General features: G+C 43.1%; 1 protein-coding gene across 3 annotated transcripts in view; it reads right to left on the reverse strand.

Annotated features, from left to right (window-relative positions):
• The window catches only part of LOC122884127 (protein quaking-like), a 37,859-nt gene extending 19,575 nt beyond the window's left edge, over nt 1-18,284 (reverse strand). For 2 of the 3 annotated variants that reach the window (XM_044213558.1, XM_044213557.1), the window contains exons 1-2: nt 17,734-18,283; nt 886-1,022 (exon numbers count right to left, since the gene is read on the reverse strand). In XM_044213558.1, coding sequence (XP_044069493.1) covers nt 886-1,022; nt 17,734-17,875 — 279 coding nt within the window. In that variant the 5' untranslated portion in view covers nt 17,876-18,283. Of the gene's footprint in view, nt 1-885; nt 1,023-17,733 lie in introns of all 3 variants that reach the window. The other variant, XM_044213559.1, reaches the window with a different exon arrangement.
• Between the last annotated feature and the right edge of the window lie 744 nt (nt 18,285-19,028).

The following is a 19,028-nucleotide window of genomic DNA, read 5'->3' on the forward strand; positions in this document are numbered from 1 at the left end:
ATAACCTGCTGGCCAATAACCTGCTGATCAATAACCTGCTGGCCAATAACCTGCTGATCAATAACCTGCTGACCAATAACCTGCTGATCAATAACCTGCTGGCCAATAACCTGTTGATCAATAACCTGCTGGCCAATAACCTGCTGGCCAATAACCTGCTGATCAATAACCTGCTGGCCAATAACCTGCTGATCAATAACCTGCTGATCAATAACCTGCTGATCAATAACCTGGCAATCAGCTGGGTTTTCATATCACAGCAGTGATGACATCATCACACCTGTATTGATCCAACTGTTGATTACTATTATAAGAACTGTTTAAATAAAGTTCACTATTATAAGAACTGTTTAAATAAAGTTCACTATTATAAGAACTGTTTAAATAAAGTTCACTATTATAAGAACTGTTTAAATAAAGTTCACTATACTCCGTACGTTAGTTGTGTCGTGATCTGAATCACAAAGTGACTTCCTGCTGAGGTCACAGGACTTCCTGTTGCTGTGATTATTTGTCATCACATCTGGACCAATGAGAGAGAGAGACAGGTAACACACTGTTTTCACAAACATGCTGTTTGAAGTCTTTACAGCAGCCGCAGAGTCGCTGCAGACTTTATTTCCTCACACAGGAAACATCTTTGAAGTTGAACTGGTTCCATGAACCAGAACAATGTCACCTGTTAACCAGGTGAACTCAGATTTCAGTTTTCTGACCACGAAGTCGTCCGAAAACAACTTCATCGTCGTTTGTAGCTGTGTTATGTCTCATGTAGGGGGGGGCTTCAACATCTGTCCATCTGTGACTCCTTAACACACTTTAATCAATAATATTGAATAAATAAATCAATATAAATCAGTAACACACACACACACACACACTCACATCAGGATGCTCCTTTGTGGGGACGTAGAGTTTCTCCTGCAGTTGGACGTTTGGACCGACGGCGTCCGGCAGCTCGCTGCTCCTCTCTGAACCGTTGAGCGTGTCGATGTACATGTCCTTCCTCACACGGCTGATCTCTGGAACACACACACACACACGTTAACACGCATTTATACGCGTTAACACACACACACGTTAACACACATTAACACACGTTAACACACGTTAACACATGTTAACACGTGTTAACACACATTAACACGCATTTATACGCGTTAACACACGTTAACACACACACGTTAACGCGCATTAACACATGTTAACACGTGTTAACACACACACGCGTTTACACACGCGTTAACACACATTAACACATGTTAACACACGCTAACACACGTTAACTCACGTTAAAACACGTTAACTCGCATTAACACACGTTAACACACGCGTTTACACACGCGTTTACACACGCGTTAACACACATTAACACGTGTTAAAACACGTTCACACACGCGTGTTAACACACATTAACACATGTTAACACACGTTAACACACACGCGTTTACACACGCGTTAATGCACATTAACACATGTTAACACACGTTAACACATGCTAACACACGTTTACACGCGCGTGGCGCGCGCGTTAACACACAGACGCGTGTTAACACATGTTAACACACGCGTTAACACACGCGCGTGTAAACACATGTGTTAACACGTTAACATGCGTTAACAAGCGCGTTAACACGCATGCGTAAACACACACGTTAACATGCGTTAACACACGCGTGTAAACACACGCGTTAACACACAGACGCGTTAACACACATTAACACATGTTCACAGACATTAACACGTTAACACGCGTAAACGCACGCGTTAACACACAGACGCATTAACACATGTTAACACACGCGTTAACACACACGCGTGTAAACACATGTGTTAACACGTTAACATGCGTTAACAAGCGCGTTAACACGCATGCGTAAACACACACGTTAACATGCGTTAACACACGCGTGTAAACGCACGCGTAAACACACAGACGCGTTAACACACATTAACACATGTTCACAGACATTAACACACGTTAACACACGCGTTTACACACGTAAACACACAGACGGGTTAACACACGTGATTAGAGTCTGTTAGCTCGATTAAATGCGACATTTAGTGTGAAGCGCTTTGAGTAGTCGGAAAGAGTAGAAAGGCGCTATACACGTACAGTCCACTTACCATTTGCATTTTGGCACATAAAATTTAAAGAACTACTCAGTCCACCATTGCATTTATTTTATTTAAAAGGATCCTCATTAAATGCATGATGGGAAATGTGGCCTGTCGCTATGATATTTTAACCTACATTACAAACCGGAGCAGAGAGAGAGAGCAGCACACTTTGCTCCGCCAAGGTTGCAAAATGTAGATAAATATATTTATTCAGTGCCTTTTTATTGGGTATCAACCTTGCGTTTACGTGGGTATTGTCGATGTGTAAAAAATAGACTTGAAGCGTGGATAAACGCTTCAGGTCGCGGTTACGCCTGTGAGACACAGCTGGTGGACAGGAATGACTGAAACGTCTTTTTACCATAAGTGCTGCAATATAGGGGCATTTGCAGGGATGAAACAACACAACCCTCTTCCATTTTATGATGCCTAGTCGTGCTTCTGCAGTGATCTTGGTGAAAGTAAAGCAAAAGTAGTGTAACGCATTCAACAAGCCAAATACAAAGATATTTATACTCTGTGACTCTCAATATTGCTACCATTCAGTGTGGCTAGGTGTAGACTGTTAAAATCAATATCTCTTGCTCTAGAAAAAAAAGCATGAACTTTGTTTTGCTTGCATTAAGTATTAGTTTAAGGTTGACAAGTGCATCTTGAACAGCGCTAAAAGTTGTAGGTTCTCAACAGCAAGTTGTACAGAGTGAGCGAAACAATACAGAATAGTGTCATCTGCGTAAAGATGTACATTACAGTCAATCAGAGAAGAGACAACATTATTAATATGAATTGTAAAGAAGACAGGGCCCAGAACTGATCCTTGTGGAAAACCTTTTGTTACTGGTAAAAACTCTATTTTTAGAGATATTTTCAGCTTCGGCACACTGAAATCTTTCGGAAAGGTAATTCTGAAACCATCTAAAAGCAGTTGAATCAAACCCAATATTACAGAGTGTCTGAATAAGCAGAGAATGATCAACTGTATCGAAGGCTTTTGTCAAGTCAATGAAAACAGCAGCACCATGCTTCCTTTTGTCCATACAAGAACCAAAATTGTTTACAACTAATTTAACAGCAGATATGGTACTATGCATAGGTCTGAAACAAGACAGGGTTCAAAACAGAATATTCTGAGACAAATACTTTGAGTTGGATATTCAGTGATTCCAGGATTTTTGCCATTCAGGTAAATTTGGATATCAGCCGATAATTATTGGGGTCGCTGTTGTCTCCTGCCTTGTACAAAAGAATCACATGAGCAGACTTCCAGATACTGGGAATTATACCAGTTAAAGATTAATGTGGAGGTGGGCATGGGTAGCTGTCAGCTGCAGAGGGAGAGGTGAAGGAGTGGCTCAGGTGAGCAGCGTCAGGAAGAGGTAACTGTCACAGCTGAAAGTGACTGACTAATTATGCTCTCCCTAAATACACAGCAGCATGCTGAACCTAGGGTCTCTCACACACACAACAGTGCCTTTGCACCCATCACCATTAATGGAGGTCCCATTTGAACGCATAGGGATGGACCTCATCGGGCCATTTTACCAGAGTGCACACGAATATTGCTTTGTGCTAGTGTTAGTGAGCTAGGCAACGTGATATCCCGTAGCAGTCCCTCTGCGCACCATCTCTGCAAAGAGCATGGCACAGGCACTGTTTCAGGTCATCTCCCGAGTCGGGATCCCGAAAGAGATCCTGACTGACCAGGGCACCTCATTCATGTCACACATCAAGTCAATTCGGACCAGTGTATACCACCCTCAGACCGACAGGCTTGTTGAGCATCTAAACAAAACTTTGAAGACCAAGATCCATAAATTTGTGCACGAGGATGAGCGCAATTGGGATAGGTGGCTAGATCCTCTGTTGTTTGCAGTGCAGGAGGTATCCCAGGTCTCCACGGGATTGTCTCCCTTTGAGCTGCTATTTGGCAGAAAACCCTGGGGGGTTCTGGACCTGGTTAGAGAAAACTGAGAGGATTGTCCGAGCCCCAGTAAAAACGAAGTTCAGCACGTCCTGGACCTGAGAGCAAAACTCCACACGTTAGGGCAGTTGTCACGAGAGAATTTGCTCCAGGCTCAGGAATGTCAACAACGGCTGTACGACAGAAGGCTAGACTGAGACAGTTCACGCCGGGAGAGAGAGGGCTTGTATTAGTCCCTTCTTCCAGCTCCAAATTACTCGCCAGGTGCACCTACTCTGCTTACGTTGTCTGTGTTTGGGTCCAAACCCTTGTGTTTCCTGCTTGACACACAGCATCGAGGTTCTTTGTGGAGCCTGAGCCTCCTGAACCCTGCTGCCCGAAGGTCAGGCTGTGAAATTAGCTGGTTGTTACAGTATCCCAGACAACAGTTGCCATGACCCCCACACCATCCCTGACCTTCCCTGTGCTGTCAGATTTATTTCTGCAGGTGCTTTTCTTCCTCCCAGTGCATGCTGGGAGATTTAATGAAGCTGTCTGTTTGATGATTCAGCTCACCACAGCTCTGTCTGAGCCTATCAGGAGCCCAGACAGCTCTGTCTGAGCCAATCAGGAGCCAGGACAGCTCTGTCTGAGCCAATCAGGAGCCCGGGACTTGTTGGTGGATTTCTTTCTCCCTGACCCATCCAGTGACAGCAGTAATCTCTGATCTGTTTCTAAACAGAAAGTCTGCAGGTTAAACTGAACTAACTAAACACTTTAACTGGTGACTGACTCAAACAGACTCACTATAAACCTTTTAGGTTTGTGAGCCCTGAAAACCAGAGCAATGTCTACTTGCTGCCAGTAGTTGCAAATATCTACCAACTTTGACCTCTTCAACCAAAGACCATTTGCTTTCATTTTTTGAACTGAATAATTTTCAGTTCAAATTATCCAGTAACACAAGAAAACAAAGCAAAGATGAAAGAAACTATAATGAAACTTAAATATGTTTCTTTCTGCTTTACTATATTATAATCATCTTGTGACCCCTCAGATTTATCTTGTGCCCCCTTGTTGGGATCCAGACCCCCAGGTAGGGAACCACTGATATGAAAAAACTGACTAGCCTAGCAACATTATGCATCACTCTCTGTTACAGCTGTACTTTCTTCATTCAAAAAGAACATCTGATGTTATGAACATAACATAATAAATGTTTAGTACCAGAATATAAAAAAACATATAATAATATATTTGGGGCAATATACATAATGACCACCAATGTCCAGCCAATCAGAGTCCAGGATTATCTGTGGGCAGAGTCAATAATACTCCTCTGTGTGTGTTCAGGCGGTGATGATTAACCTATCAGGAAGATTTATGTATCTATTATTAAAACTTTTCTCTCTCTCTTTCTGTTTTTAGTGATTTCATTTGACAGCTTTTGAAAACTCCTGCGTCCAATCAAATTCCTGCTCTGACCCTCGGGCCACACACACACACACACACACACACACACACACACACACACATCCAGAAACAGAAACACAGCTGTGTGAACTACTACTACTACTACTACTACTGCTGCTACTACTACTACTACTACTACTACTGCTGCTGCTGCTGCTGCTGCTGCTGCTACTACTACTGCTGCTGCTGCTACTGCTGCTGCTGCTGCTGCTGCTGCTGCTGCTGCTACTACTGCTGCTGCTGCTGCTGCTGCTGCTGCTGCTGCTGCTGCTGCTGCTGCTGCTGCTGCTGCTGCTGCTGCTGCTGCTGCTGCTGCTGCTGCTGCTGCTGCTGCTGCTGCTGCTGCTGCTGCTGCTGCTGCTGCTGCTGCTGCTGCTGCTGCTGCTGCTGCTGCTGCTGCTGCTGCTGCTGCTGCTGCTGCTGCTGCTGCTGCTGCTGCTGCTGCTGCTGCTGCTGCTGCTGCTGCTGCTGCTGCTGCTGCTGCTGCTGCTGCTGCTGCTGCTGCTGCTGCTGCTGCTGCTGCTGCTGCTGCTGCTGCTGCTGCTGCTGCTGCTGCTGCTGCTGCTGCTGCTGCTGCTGCTGCTGCTGCTGCTGCTGCTGCTGCTGCTGCTGCTGCTGCTACTGCTGCTACTCCTGCTGCTACTCCTGCTGCTGCTTCTGCTGCTACTGCTGCTACTGCTGCTGCTGCTACTGCTGCTACTACTGCTGCTGCTGCTGCTGCTGCTGCTGCTGCTGCTACTGCTGCTACTGCTGTTTCTGCTGATACTACTGCTACTACTACTACTACTGCTGATACTACTACTACTGCTACTGCTGCTACTAGTACTACTACTGCTGCTACTCAGACCCGCAGTATGTGAACAGGCAAGGCAGGGAACTGCTTTGGGCCCCAGGCTGTTAGGGGGCTCCCGAGGGCTGATAAACTTTACTCCAAAGCAATGTGTCAAAATGTGGCAACTGCAGTGACTGCAAGCCCCTCCCCCTTAAACAAACAATGGACTTTTTGCAATGACATCTCAATAGGAAACCTCCCTAAAGGGGCCCCATGTCATTCCCATCGAACTTGCATGATACATGAAGTTTGAAATGAAAGTCAATGAAGGAAATGAAGAGGAGTTATCTGTCTGGAAGTGAAAATAGAAAGAGAAAAGGAGGATGAGAAAAAAGAAAGCAAGACAGTGGTAAATAGAGCAGCTATGATGATTAAGTTGTGTAACAGTTAATAACTGCTGAATGCTGTTATTTAGTCTAATGTTAGCCTTAACTGTGTGGTAGACACTTGAATAACTTCAGCTAGCGTTAGACTAATGGTGTTTATTCTTTCACGTTTTTTGTTAGTTAAGATAGCTAGCAGAGCCGGAGAGTCCAGCCTGGAGTGCGGGTCCAGCTCCGCTAGCCGTGACGAGTCGAGGCACTCAACTAACTTGCTAGCTAGCAGTGTGAAAGAAAGCGAATAAGCTATATATTACTGAAACTTCACACAACCATTCAACTTGGGCAATGTTACCAAAATTAATATTGTCTCTTCCATTCCTAGAGGAGACCTTTCATACAAAATGTAATGGAGTGATTTGGAGGAAAGAAAACAGCTTGACAATAGCTTTTTCTGTAACTGATGAAAGCCGTGTCTGAGCTAAACTATGAAGGCTATGGAAGCTGTGAATATTGAAAGCTATGTCCAAGGAGAACATTAAAAAGTTGAACTTGATGTGAAAGCATTTTGAATTGACTTTATTAAAATGCTACTATAATTAGTATCATATCACATTCTTATCTCTTCTCAGGATCATTTATGAAGTTTCTGAAACCAGCAAAAGAGAAGGATAAAGTGCCCCCTCCAAATGCTGATATTGATAACTGTAAGTTCAGCATTTTACTTGAATTGATAACATATGCCCTGTAAAGACTATGTTAATATGTACCCTGTTGTTTTTTGTCATATCGGTTCAGTCAACGTCCACCTCCAGTGGCATAACCCCAACACCAACACATGCAGATCAAGCGCCCTTTCCGAGTGCTGATACTGATAAGTGTGATACTTGATAACACATACTCTAGATTCTTTATGACAATATATACCCCTAATTGAAAATTACGAACATTTGAAATAAAAACAGTTTAGATTTTGTACATTTTTCGTTGGTGTCAGATTATTTATAACATAATGGTAAAATCTTAATGGTCTGGCACCATCGTATCTTAAAGATCTCATAATACCTTATTACCCCAGTAGAGCACTGCGCTCCCAGGATGCAGGGTTACTTGTGGTTCCTAGAGTCTCCAAAAGTAGACTGGGAGCCAGAGCCTTCAGGTATCAAGCTCCTCTCCTGTGGAACCAGGTCCCAGTTTGGGTTCGGGAGGCAGACACCATCTCCACATTTAAGAGTAGGCTTAAGACTTAACTCTGTGATAAAGCTTATAGTTAGGGCTGGCTCAGGTGAGTCCTGAACCATCCCTTAGTTATGCTGCTATAGGCCTAGACTGCCGGGAGACTTCCCATGATGCACCTCTCTCCTCCTCTCCCTCTCCATCTGTATGCATTTTTATCCCATTACTGCATGTTACTAACTCGACATCTTCTCTCTCCCGTAGTTCTGTGCTTTCTCGTCTCTCTCCTCTCTCCTTCTGTTGCTTTCAGCAGGTATTTCTGCCTCCGGAACTGCAGAGTCTGGATCTGTGGTTGTGGGCCACCTGCTGCCCCCGTGTTCCTGCAGAGTCTGGATCTGTGGTTGTGGGCCACCTCCTGCCCCTGTGTTCCTGCAGAGTCTGGATCTGTGGTTGTGGGCCACCTGCTGCCCCTGTGTTCCTGCTCGACACCTGCTACTACAGTTGTTGTTATTGGCTCTGTTACTGATGCTGACATTATTATTCCTATATCTGTCATTCCTATTATTAATAATTTATTAATATTAATACTACAATTACAATTCTACTATTTAAAAAAAAGGGTTTAAAAAAATTCTAGGTGGTATTTGCATTGTGCCTCCCTAAAATTGAATTGAATTGAATTGAATTGATAAACACTGGTTCGAGGGGCCCCTGGGATTTTTTGCTTATGGCCCCAATAGACTCTAGAATCACCACTGCTACTAATGCTGATACTGCTACTGCTACAGTACTACTACTACTGCTACTACTACAGTAAAAGTACTACTGCTACTATGAAAATATAGTATGAAACCAGGTTCTGTTCCAGAAGTAAGAAAACCTCATTCAAAATCACATTTACATTTGTAACAATAACTAAAAACCCAGATAAAACTTTTTATGTCATGTGCTTCATATGTTTAGATCAGGACAGTAGTTTTTTAAAGAACAATCGTTTATTCAATTTCTATGTTTTTAGCAGCTTTTTACAAACAAACTTTCCCATAAGTCCACAGACCATCATGAGTCTGTAATAACAGCAGGACAGTCGAGTGTCTGTGGTTAGTTCACATGTCTGTAATAACAGCAGAGATTACAACTAGAAAGTTAGAAAAATTACTTCAGAGGAGAGAGTTTTATATTTATGTTTTAAACCATCTTACGATGATGTAAGCACTTGTAGTTTTTTCATGGGAGCTGTAGTTCTTTTTCTGTGCTCATAGTAATCGTTGTTTAACTTCATGAAGCCATGAAGGTTTCAGTTTCTAATATTAGCTGCTGTGGTGGAGCTGATTTATCTGAGAATATGGTAAATAAACTTGATTGTTTTCCGATGAAAGAAGTGCTGAATGAGAGATTGTGTTGAGTTACAGAAGCTAGTGGAACAAAGGCTGGACAGGAAGCAATGTCATGACTCATGAGTCCACCACTTGCAAAGCTGGATGAAAGGATTGGGTGTGTTGACAGTTGGGCTGCAGGCCAAGATGAGGAGGGGGTGGGGGATGCCGGACAGACCTGGTAAACCCAGAAATGTAGAGAGGATGAACTGAGAACATCTGGCTGAGGCCCCTGTCAGTGGGTTCTTCACCCCTACCTTTTCAGAGGAATTCTTCCTGCATCTCGGGGGAGGCTGGAGACATGGACTCAGAGTGAACCACGTTCAAAACCTCCATTGCGGAGGTTGCTGCTCGAGGTTTTGGTCAGAAGGTCGTGGCAGCAACCAAAGAACCTGCTGGTGGAAAACAGCAGTGAAGGAGGACATCAAGTTGAAGAAGGAGTCCTCTCAGGCTGGTAGTGGAGCCTGAAGCAGCAGACAGGTGTCAGGAGGTCAGGAGGACTGCGGATTCTGAAGGGGAAAAACTCAAGTGTGGGACATGTTCAGGTAGGCGAAGGAGAAGGACTTTCAGTCAGCCTTGAAGGGAATCTGAAAGACAGTCAGACAACTCAGGAGGGGGAGACAGGACTTAGACTCCAGACTGTTTTCAGCAGGGAGGAGAACTGCTGACCCGGACTGAAGATATCATCAGATGGTGGAAGAAACCCGACTGAATTGGCCTCCATAGAGGAGGCAGAGCTGGGAGAACCAGGGAAGACGTTATTATAATTTTCTGATGTTTTTCCTTCATTTATAAGTTTATGTGGTAGGAAGACAATTCCTCTTAAAAGTACAACCTCTTTGCTGATCATCCAACCAGCTCTGATGGAGATCAGGACTCGTCTCATTGTTAAATCTGGAATCCAAGTTTACTAGTCTGCAGTTTATAAAAGCACCATTAGATCCTGTCAGATGTCACAATGTGATTAATACAGGGGACAGGGATAGGACCCAAATGCAGATGAAGGCAACAGAGCAGGTGCAGCAATATGGAGTTGTATAAAGGCTTACAGACAGGCATGTTCCAGTACAGGTAGGCAGGTACTGGTACGGGTGCAGGGTAAGAATCAGAGTAAGGTTCAGGTACAAATTATCATGAATAGCCATTCATGTTTACAGTGTTTGCTATACACATATATCGGGGTAAATTCAATGCATTGGTGGTCGAAGAGAGAGGACAATTGACCTTTTTAACTTTGTTGAGATCAAGTGTGTGTGGAAAAAGGCTAAATTATGGATGTGTGTGAAATTGTGGACAGGACCGCTGAGGCTATTGCACAGTCAGCTGAATTAAACAGTATCACTAATGATGATACTGATACACAAAAGGACAAAGAAAAATGTGGTGTGAAATTAACTGCTAAGGCATTTGCAGAAAGGCTGGAAAGGTTGCAGAGTGCTAGGAAAGCTAAGCTAAATAAGGCTAGTAATTTAAGAAAAATAATCCAAGGGCTTATGCAAAAAAAGAGGTAAAAATCAGAGGTACAATGTGCTCTTGATGATCTTGTCAATTTATGTGATGAAGTGAAAGGTATTCATGGTTCTTTGATGGGTATGTTACCTGGTGATGAAAAAGAAAAGCATGACACATGGTTCAAAGCAAAAATCATGTTTAATGATGAATTTATTTCTGATGTGAAAGGGTGGGTAGCATGTTCTGAACATTATGCATTTAAGGGTGGTGATGATAATAATGATGATGATGATGGTGTTAATCCAGAGGACAGTGTTTCAAATGTTGCTAGCAAACACTCAAGAAGAAAGAGTTCATGCAGTGTAAAATCTAGCACTACTTCCTCTGCAAGAATCAAAGCAGAGGCAGACAGAGCTGCACTGTTTTCTCATGTAGAAGCTTTAAACAAAAAGAATGCTTTGGAGAAAAAAGAGCAACAGCTGAAAAGGAGAAGAGAACAACTTGAGCTGGAAGCTATGCTAGCTGCATCCACTGGAGGATTTGTGGTCAAAACCATCCCAGGGTGCTTCATGTTGACGAGAGACAGCCAACACAGAACATTCCAAAGAGCCAGTAGCATGCACTTTCTCCTATAAACCATGGGACATGAAAGGGTTTTTCCAGCATATGAGTGTTCAGGCTTTGAAGTGTCTGAGTTTGAGACCAACCTCTTCTATAAGCTCCCAGAAGTCCTCACCCAGAAGAAAATGCCTGTAAGTACAAATGATGTTGTGACTGAAGGAGATTTGGCAAGATGGTCATACCTGTCAAAGGTACGAATTCCCAGCATAAAGGCTAATGTTGACCTGTTGATTGGAAGCAATGCTCCCAAGATGTTGGAACCTTGGGAGGTCATTAACAGCCGTGGGGATGGCCCATATGCTATAAGAACAGCTTTGGGATGGGTCATTAATGGTCCTTTGCAAGGAAATGACAGCAGTTTGGAAGCTGAGTTCCCTTCAACAGAATTTCTGTGTGTAGGCTGGAAGAAATGCTGAGTAAGCAGTACAACCATAATTTCAGTTATCAAGAGAGGACATCAAGTTCATGGAGACTGTGGAAATTTCTGCAACACTTGGTCACTACAGCCATGTGTCTGGTGCTGTGTACTCTCCTAGTTGTGCTAGCTTCGCTCTGAGGAAAAAGGCAGATGACAATCAGCCTGACTTTCCATCTGAAGGGATTCAAACAGTTAAGAAAAAACTTTTTTACATTGACAATTGTCTGCCGAGCATGGTCTCTGAAGAGGAAGCTGCCTCATGGTCAAATATCTAACTGCTCTTTGTTCAGGGTTCACTGAAAAAATGGATCAGCAACAATCGCACCATGTTGCAAACTCTTCCTGAGGAACACAGCGCTAAAGATTTGAAGGAACTGAATCTGGATAAAGACAAACTTCCTGTAGAGAGAGCTTCTTGGTCTGCAGTGGTGTGCTGAGAATGATTCATTCATTCAAGTTCAAGATGGAGGTCCATCAAAAGTCTTGCACCAGACATGGGATTTTGTCGGTGTCTGGTTCCGTATATGATCCTCTTGGTTTTCTTGCACCAGTTGTGCTGCCTGCCAAAATCATGCTGCAAGAAACTTTGGATGGGATGAGACCATACCCCAGGACATCTTGCATCAGTGGACAAGGTGGTTGGAGGACCTGGAAATGCTGTCTGAGTTCAAGGTTGAAAGGTGCATCAAACCTAAGGGCTTTGGACACCTTACACATGCTCAGCTTCATCACTTTTCAGATGCTAGTGAAGCAGGATATGGAGCAGTCACTTAACTCAGGATGCAGAATGACAAATGACATCCATGTTGCATAGAACTTGTAGAACTTCACAATGGCAGTATGTCAGCTCCAAGGAAAACCCAGCGGATGATGCATCCAGATGAGTGAGGGTTTGACATGTCATTCATGACAACAGGTGGATTGAAGTTTTTGTGTAAACCAGAAGGGAAACTGTAATAGAAGCAGATGAACTAGAGGTCAAGAAGGAAGCCATGGTGAATGTTGTTATTGCGGAGGGCTCACCTGATGCCACTAGTCGGCTAATGGCCTACTTCTCAGATTGCAAGAGGCTCAAAGTAGCAGTTGCTTGGTTCCTTAAACTGAAAGAGACTCTTTTGGAAAAGAGTCACAGGTCGGAGGCTTCTGATGCCAGAAAACAGAGTAGACAATAGTGTCATGTGGCAAGAGAAGCAAGGGGTTAAAGACAGGCCAAGGAGACAAACTTTGTTGACAGATGATCTTTTGGAGGCCAAGCTTGCTATCATTCATTCGGTACTGTCAGCAGCAAAGATTTGGAGAAGAGATTGCTACGTTGTCATCCAGGAAAGCTACAGTGAGCAGGCAGAGTATTATTTACAGGTTGGATCCATATTTGAATAATGGGCTCCTGCGAGTTGGAGGGCGGTTGACTAAAGGCTCCTTTCCAGAGGAAACTAAGCATCCACTCATCCTCTCCAAAGATCAAAATGTAGCCACTCTCATCCTCAAGCACATTCACCAAAAGCTTGGCCACAGTGGTCGCAACCACACTCTGTCCACGCTGAGAGGAAGTACTGGGTCACAAGTGCCAACTCAGTTGTGAGGAGAATTATAACAGAATGCTGCTTCTGTAGAAGATATAATGGTAGAATGGTGGAGCCAAATGGCAGATTATCTGCCATTTACTAATGACTATTTTGGACTTGATTGGATGACGATGGACTTCATACAGTCATGTGTGAAGCTGAAGCCGTTATAAATGATCGGCCTGTCACCAAACTGTCTACCATATCCTTCTCATGAAAGGAAGGCCATCCTTGCCATCTGAATTGTTTGAGCCACTTGACCTGTATGTAAAATGAAGATGGAAACAAGTTCAGTACATCTGATCTTGTCTGGAAGGAATGGGTACGGGAATACCTACCTTTGCTGCAGGAGAGGCAAAAATGGAACCAAAAAAGGAGAAATGTAAAGCTTGGAGATATTGTAGTCATAATGGATTATACTGCCCCATGAGGCTCCTAGCCACTCAGAAGAGTCTTGGAGGGTTTCAGAATCAGAATCAGAAATACTTTATTGATCCCCGAGGGGAAACTCTTTTGCTACAGCTGCTCACTGACACGTCAGTGCACACAGGAAGAGAAGCACTAAGCAAATCAGAATATAATACACTATAATACAGGTCAGATAAATTAAGTACAAAGTGGATATAAGTATAAAATTAAAATAAGTGTAAAGTACAAAGTGGGTTTACCGGTTGATGATAAGTATGTACGGTATAATAATACAAAGTAATAATACAAGTAGTAAGTAATAGTGCATGAACTGTCAAGTTAAGTGTAGCTTATTAAGATGATTATGAGACGGAGGATATTGCACAGCAGAAATAGAGGTATGAATAATATCAATAATTAGGGAATTTTAAACTGAAAAGAGTTTACTGCACAGCAGTATTAACACAGAATATTGCACAGTTATCTCAAGTATTGCAGAGATGTTAATGATCAGTGTCCAGTTTAGTGACTTCGGGTCATACAGACTGACACTTAGAGGGAGGAGTTAAAGAGTCTGACGGCCACAGGCAGGAATGACTTCCTGTGGCGCTCTGTGGTGCATTGTGGGGGGATGAGTCTTCCGCTGAAGGCGCTCCTTTGTTTGACCAGCGCGTCATGGAGCGGGTGGGAGACGCTGTCCAAGATGGCGTGTAGTTTACCCAGCATCCTCCTCTCTGACACCACCGCCAGAGAGTCCAGCTCCGCCCCCACAATGTCACCGGCCTTACGGATCAGTTTGTTGAGTCTGTTGGCGTCCGCTGCCCTCAGCCTGCTGCCCTCAGCCTGCTGCCCCAGCATGCAACAGCATACGGGACAGCACTGGCCACCACAGACTCATAAAACATCTTCAGCATCGTCCAGCAGATGTTGAAGGACCTCAGCCTCCTCAGGAAACAGAGGCGGCTCTGGCCCTTCCTGTAAATAGCTTTGTGTGAGTGTTCTTAGCCCAGTCCAGTTTATTGTCCATATGTAGTCCCAGGTACTTGTAGTCCTCATGATAAGAAAGGACTTGTGCTTTCAGTGCGTCTGCAGACAAAGTCTAATGTTGTTAAAAGGCCTGTGGCTAAACTTTGCCTGCTACATGAGACTGCAGGTTAGCAGGTCATCCCAAGTATCCTGTGTATGTGGAACATGTGTGACTAAAATGTGTGGTAAATTATACTCATCATTGCATCATTATGATTATGGCTCCTTAATTTGTAATTCCTAGAATTGTTATGTCTGTTAGTCATTACAATTAGGGGCCGGTCTGTAGGAGCTTTTTCTAGAGTTTAGTGTATGTAGGACACAAAATTGGTCCAATAGGTGTCACCTTTGTGCTTTGAGTGACTTACAATATAGGTATAGGTTTCACTCAGGGGACAGGTGTTGCTGGATGGAGGAGCACAAGTCTGACAGGGAATGGGCCGGTATATGAACTGAGAGGCTAATGAGGGAATGAGATGCAGGTGAGGAGATGGGCGGGGAAGTCCAGGCAACTGCAGACCAGATGAGGGAAGTGAGAACAGGTGAGTAGATGGGTGAGGCAGTCAGGTGATGGGCAAAGGAGGGAAAATCCGAGGGCATCTGGTGGATGGATGGAAAATGGCAATGAAGGGGGGAGCAGGGACTGTGTCTGGAGAGGAGGGACAGAGAGACGGACTGTGACAGTCAGATATTTATTGTCGTAATTGTGGAGAGGACTGCGCTCTCAGTGGCTTATAGACGGGTAACTAAAGGCTCAGACGTAGTCGTGTTCGGGGGAAGCTGCGTTCACCTGTGTAACATTATTTTTAAAGGAGTGTCTTTGTGGCTTCTTCTTGTTTGTTGTGAGATTTGTTTGAGCAGCGACAAACTAAAGAATAGTGTCAGGAATATTTAAGCAGCTGGTCTGTAAACTACCAGGTGACACCTGCAGGTTGATCCAGATTATATTAATATAATAAGCATTTTAAAATCAAAATACAACTGCAACAGTTACATGGAAGCGTTCTGAGGTTTGGAGAGGCGTCTTTGTTTCAGTTCAGTCGTCGGAAACAGGAGCAGATTTTAGTTCCCGACATATATCCGTCATGTGTCTGTATTCTGATTGGTTGATCTTTTTTCTGCGTTGCTTTCACAATAAAGCTGTTCTTTATACGCACACACACACACACACTCTGTCTCTGCTGGTTTTACTCCCTGACTGCAGAGACCATTACAGCAGGGACGCCAGCCAAAGGGAATTATGGGTAAATTGATTTTGCTTCCACACATACACACACACACAGAAAGACACACACACACAGACTTCATTTCATTTTAGCTTCTGAATTAATTAATTAGACCAATTAAGTGATGAATAGCTGCACTTAGTGTAATGGAGAGAGAAAGAGAGAGATATAATAAATGAACAGAGAGAGAGAGGTCAGAGAAATAACAGAGGTGAAGAAGAAGAAGAAGAAGAAGAAGAAGAAGAGAAGAAGAAGAAGAAGGAAACAGAGACGAAGACGTTCAGAAGAAGTGAATACAATCTGGTGTGTTCAGGTGTGCAGGGAAACTACAGTGCTGACATGAATCCAACATAAATCCTTCAGGACCAACTGTCCACTGAGGACGTCTTCAGGAAACACCTGAGCTCACCTGTCTGTCACCATCTGCCACCAACCAAACTCTGTGGAATTTTCTAAGCATTTAAGAAACACTGTCTTCTCTCTGAATAAACAAACAGTTCCAGATGTTTTCAGTGTGTGCGAGCTCTCTTCTTCTTCTTCTCTCTATCAGCCCCCTCCCCCTTCACTGTCGGGTTAGTGTCTCCACCTGTTTCCTGATCAGCAGGTCAGGCGACCAAACACACGATGTCATCTCGTGATTTCTGTAAAGACTCGGACAAAACAAGACACGCCAGTTTGGACTTTTTCCACTATTTTGTGACCTTCCGTCGTTTCTGAACGAATCGATGATGAAAATAATTGTTAGTTGCAGCTTTAAACAGTTTCTTCAGTCTGAACAAACTTAAGGTGGTCTGAAAATATAACACTGAACATTAATGGCTCATGAATGTTCACGTGAGATTCATTTAAAGTGGATTTTAACTGTTTAGTGAATTTATCTGCATTTTATTGGATATTTCAGGGATAAAAGACGCGCTTTGGTTTCATGAGAAACTACAAACATCATTAAATATAAAGAAATTATCCGACACCTTAAATTTTCTCACAATGTAAATTAAACTCTTTGATATTTTAATTTCAGAATAAATTTAGTTCATTTCACTTTGATCGTTTCAAGAGATTTAAAGTTTCACATTAAAAGATTTTGTTCTGAAATATTCTGACTGTTAAATAAAGTTTTTATCTGATTATTATTTTTACAGATTAAACATCTTTGCGTTTTCATTTATCGAAGTTATTAAAATCAGCTCAACATTAAAATGCTGCTCACACATTAATGCATCAGTGATAATAATCATATAAATCAGAGCTGCAACAATAAGTCAATTAATTGATCGACAGAAAAATAATCAGCAGCTAGTTTGATCATCGATTAATCGTTTTAAATAATTTTTCAAACAAAAATAGTCAAATATTTTCTCGTTGTTCTCAAAAGACTTTTGTTTTTCTCAGTTTTTTTTATTAGAAAACTGAATATTAAAACATTATGAAGGGAGCTGCCAATTAACTTATCCACTAATCGATTAATCGACTAATCGATCAGCTCTAAAGTTCATGTAGCTGATACTTCTGTAGTGCAGTGAAAAACATTCTGAAATATGAAAAAGATTCAAAAATGTTTACTTTGTGCAATAAATGAATTAATTTGCACTTTAATCCAAAACTACACTTCCCGTCTGATTGTTGTTTTATTATTTCAGCTTTTCTCTGTTTTAATTAGTTCTGACTTCCTGCTGATGACAACACCTGTAATGCTTCTTAACATGCAAATACTTTAAATAAAGTACAAGTACCTCAAGATCAGACTTGAGTGCAGTTTCCAGACAGACAGTTATAGAGACAGACAGACAGACAGACAGACGGGTCGGTGTCTCACCCTCGTCCAGCAGTCTCTCCAGGTGCTGGAAGATCCCGCAGAAGTTCGGCAGGCTGCTCATCAGCTTCCTGTCGTTCATGAGCTGCATCAGATAATCCGGACTGGGTCTCGGCTTCTCCTTCCCCTCCATCTCCCCCACCATGGTCCGGCAACAGAACACAAACAGAGAGAAAATAACACGGTAGATCCGGATCACAGCGGACCTCCTGTGTGTGTGCAGAGCATGAAGATAAATCCAGACCCGGACCCAGACCCGGTCCCGGAGCTGCTTTCTCTCTCCTCTTGTTCTGTTTTTAATTCCACAAGTTAAGAAAAATAAAACTCTCTGAACTCTCCTGCGGCCGGTGGACTGATCCGGATCAGAGGAGAATCCGGTGTGAATCCGGTGTGGCTCCGGGTGTTATCCCTCCAGCAGCTCCAGCTCTGCCCCCGGCTCTCTCCTCCGGACCTGCCCGGCGCTCAGCGGCTGTCTGTCGGCGAGCAGCGGCTCCGTTCCTCCGCTCCGTCCGGTCCTCCACACACACAGACACACACACCGAGACTGGCGGAGGCTGAGGAGGGGGGTCAAGTGCAACAACAGGAAGCACACCGCTTCCGGCCCCGGCCTTCAGAATAAAAGCATGTAAGAATGCGCGTCATTGTTCGATAAATCTGGCAGAAATAAATTGATCATCTCAAGCCTCCTCTGCACAATAACTACTGAAACAATAGCTTATATGAAATAAAATGATGCTGGAATATTAATAGAAACAATATTTTAATGCACGGAAAATTGTCACTCATTTATATCACAACAAAACAAAAAGTGAAATAAAAACAAAAGACCTTGTTTTAAAAACACATCAGTTTTTATGTTTAGAAAACCAGAGAAATAAAACATTTCACTAAACAGATTCAATTCAACACAGTTCATTCAAAGTGATTTACAGCACAGAATAGAATTAAGAGATTAACAATAATAATAATAATAAATAATAATAAAATCACATGGTCACACAACGCACTGTTTTTATTACTGAAGTTTTTATAACGCTTTTATTTTGAAGTCAACATCACCCAACATCCGGTCCTGCTTTGTCTGACTTGACAAACCACACACACACACACACACACACACACACACACACACACACACACACACACACACACACACACACACACACACACACACACACACACACACACACACACACACACACACACACACACACACACACACACACACACACACACATATATATACACACACACACACTCAGGCTCTACCTGTACCTGTCAGCCCATGGCACACACCT

Source organism: Siniperca chuatsi, linkage group LG11 (genome assembly GCF_020085105.1).
Source record: "Siniperca chuatsi isolate FFG_IHB_CAS linkage group LG11, ASM2008510v1, whole genome shotgun sequence".
Classification (NCBI taxonomy): Eukaryota; Metazoa; Chordata; class Actinopteri; order Centrarchiformes; family Sinipercidae; genus Siniperca; species Siniperca chuatsi.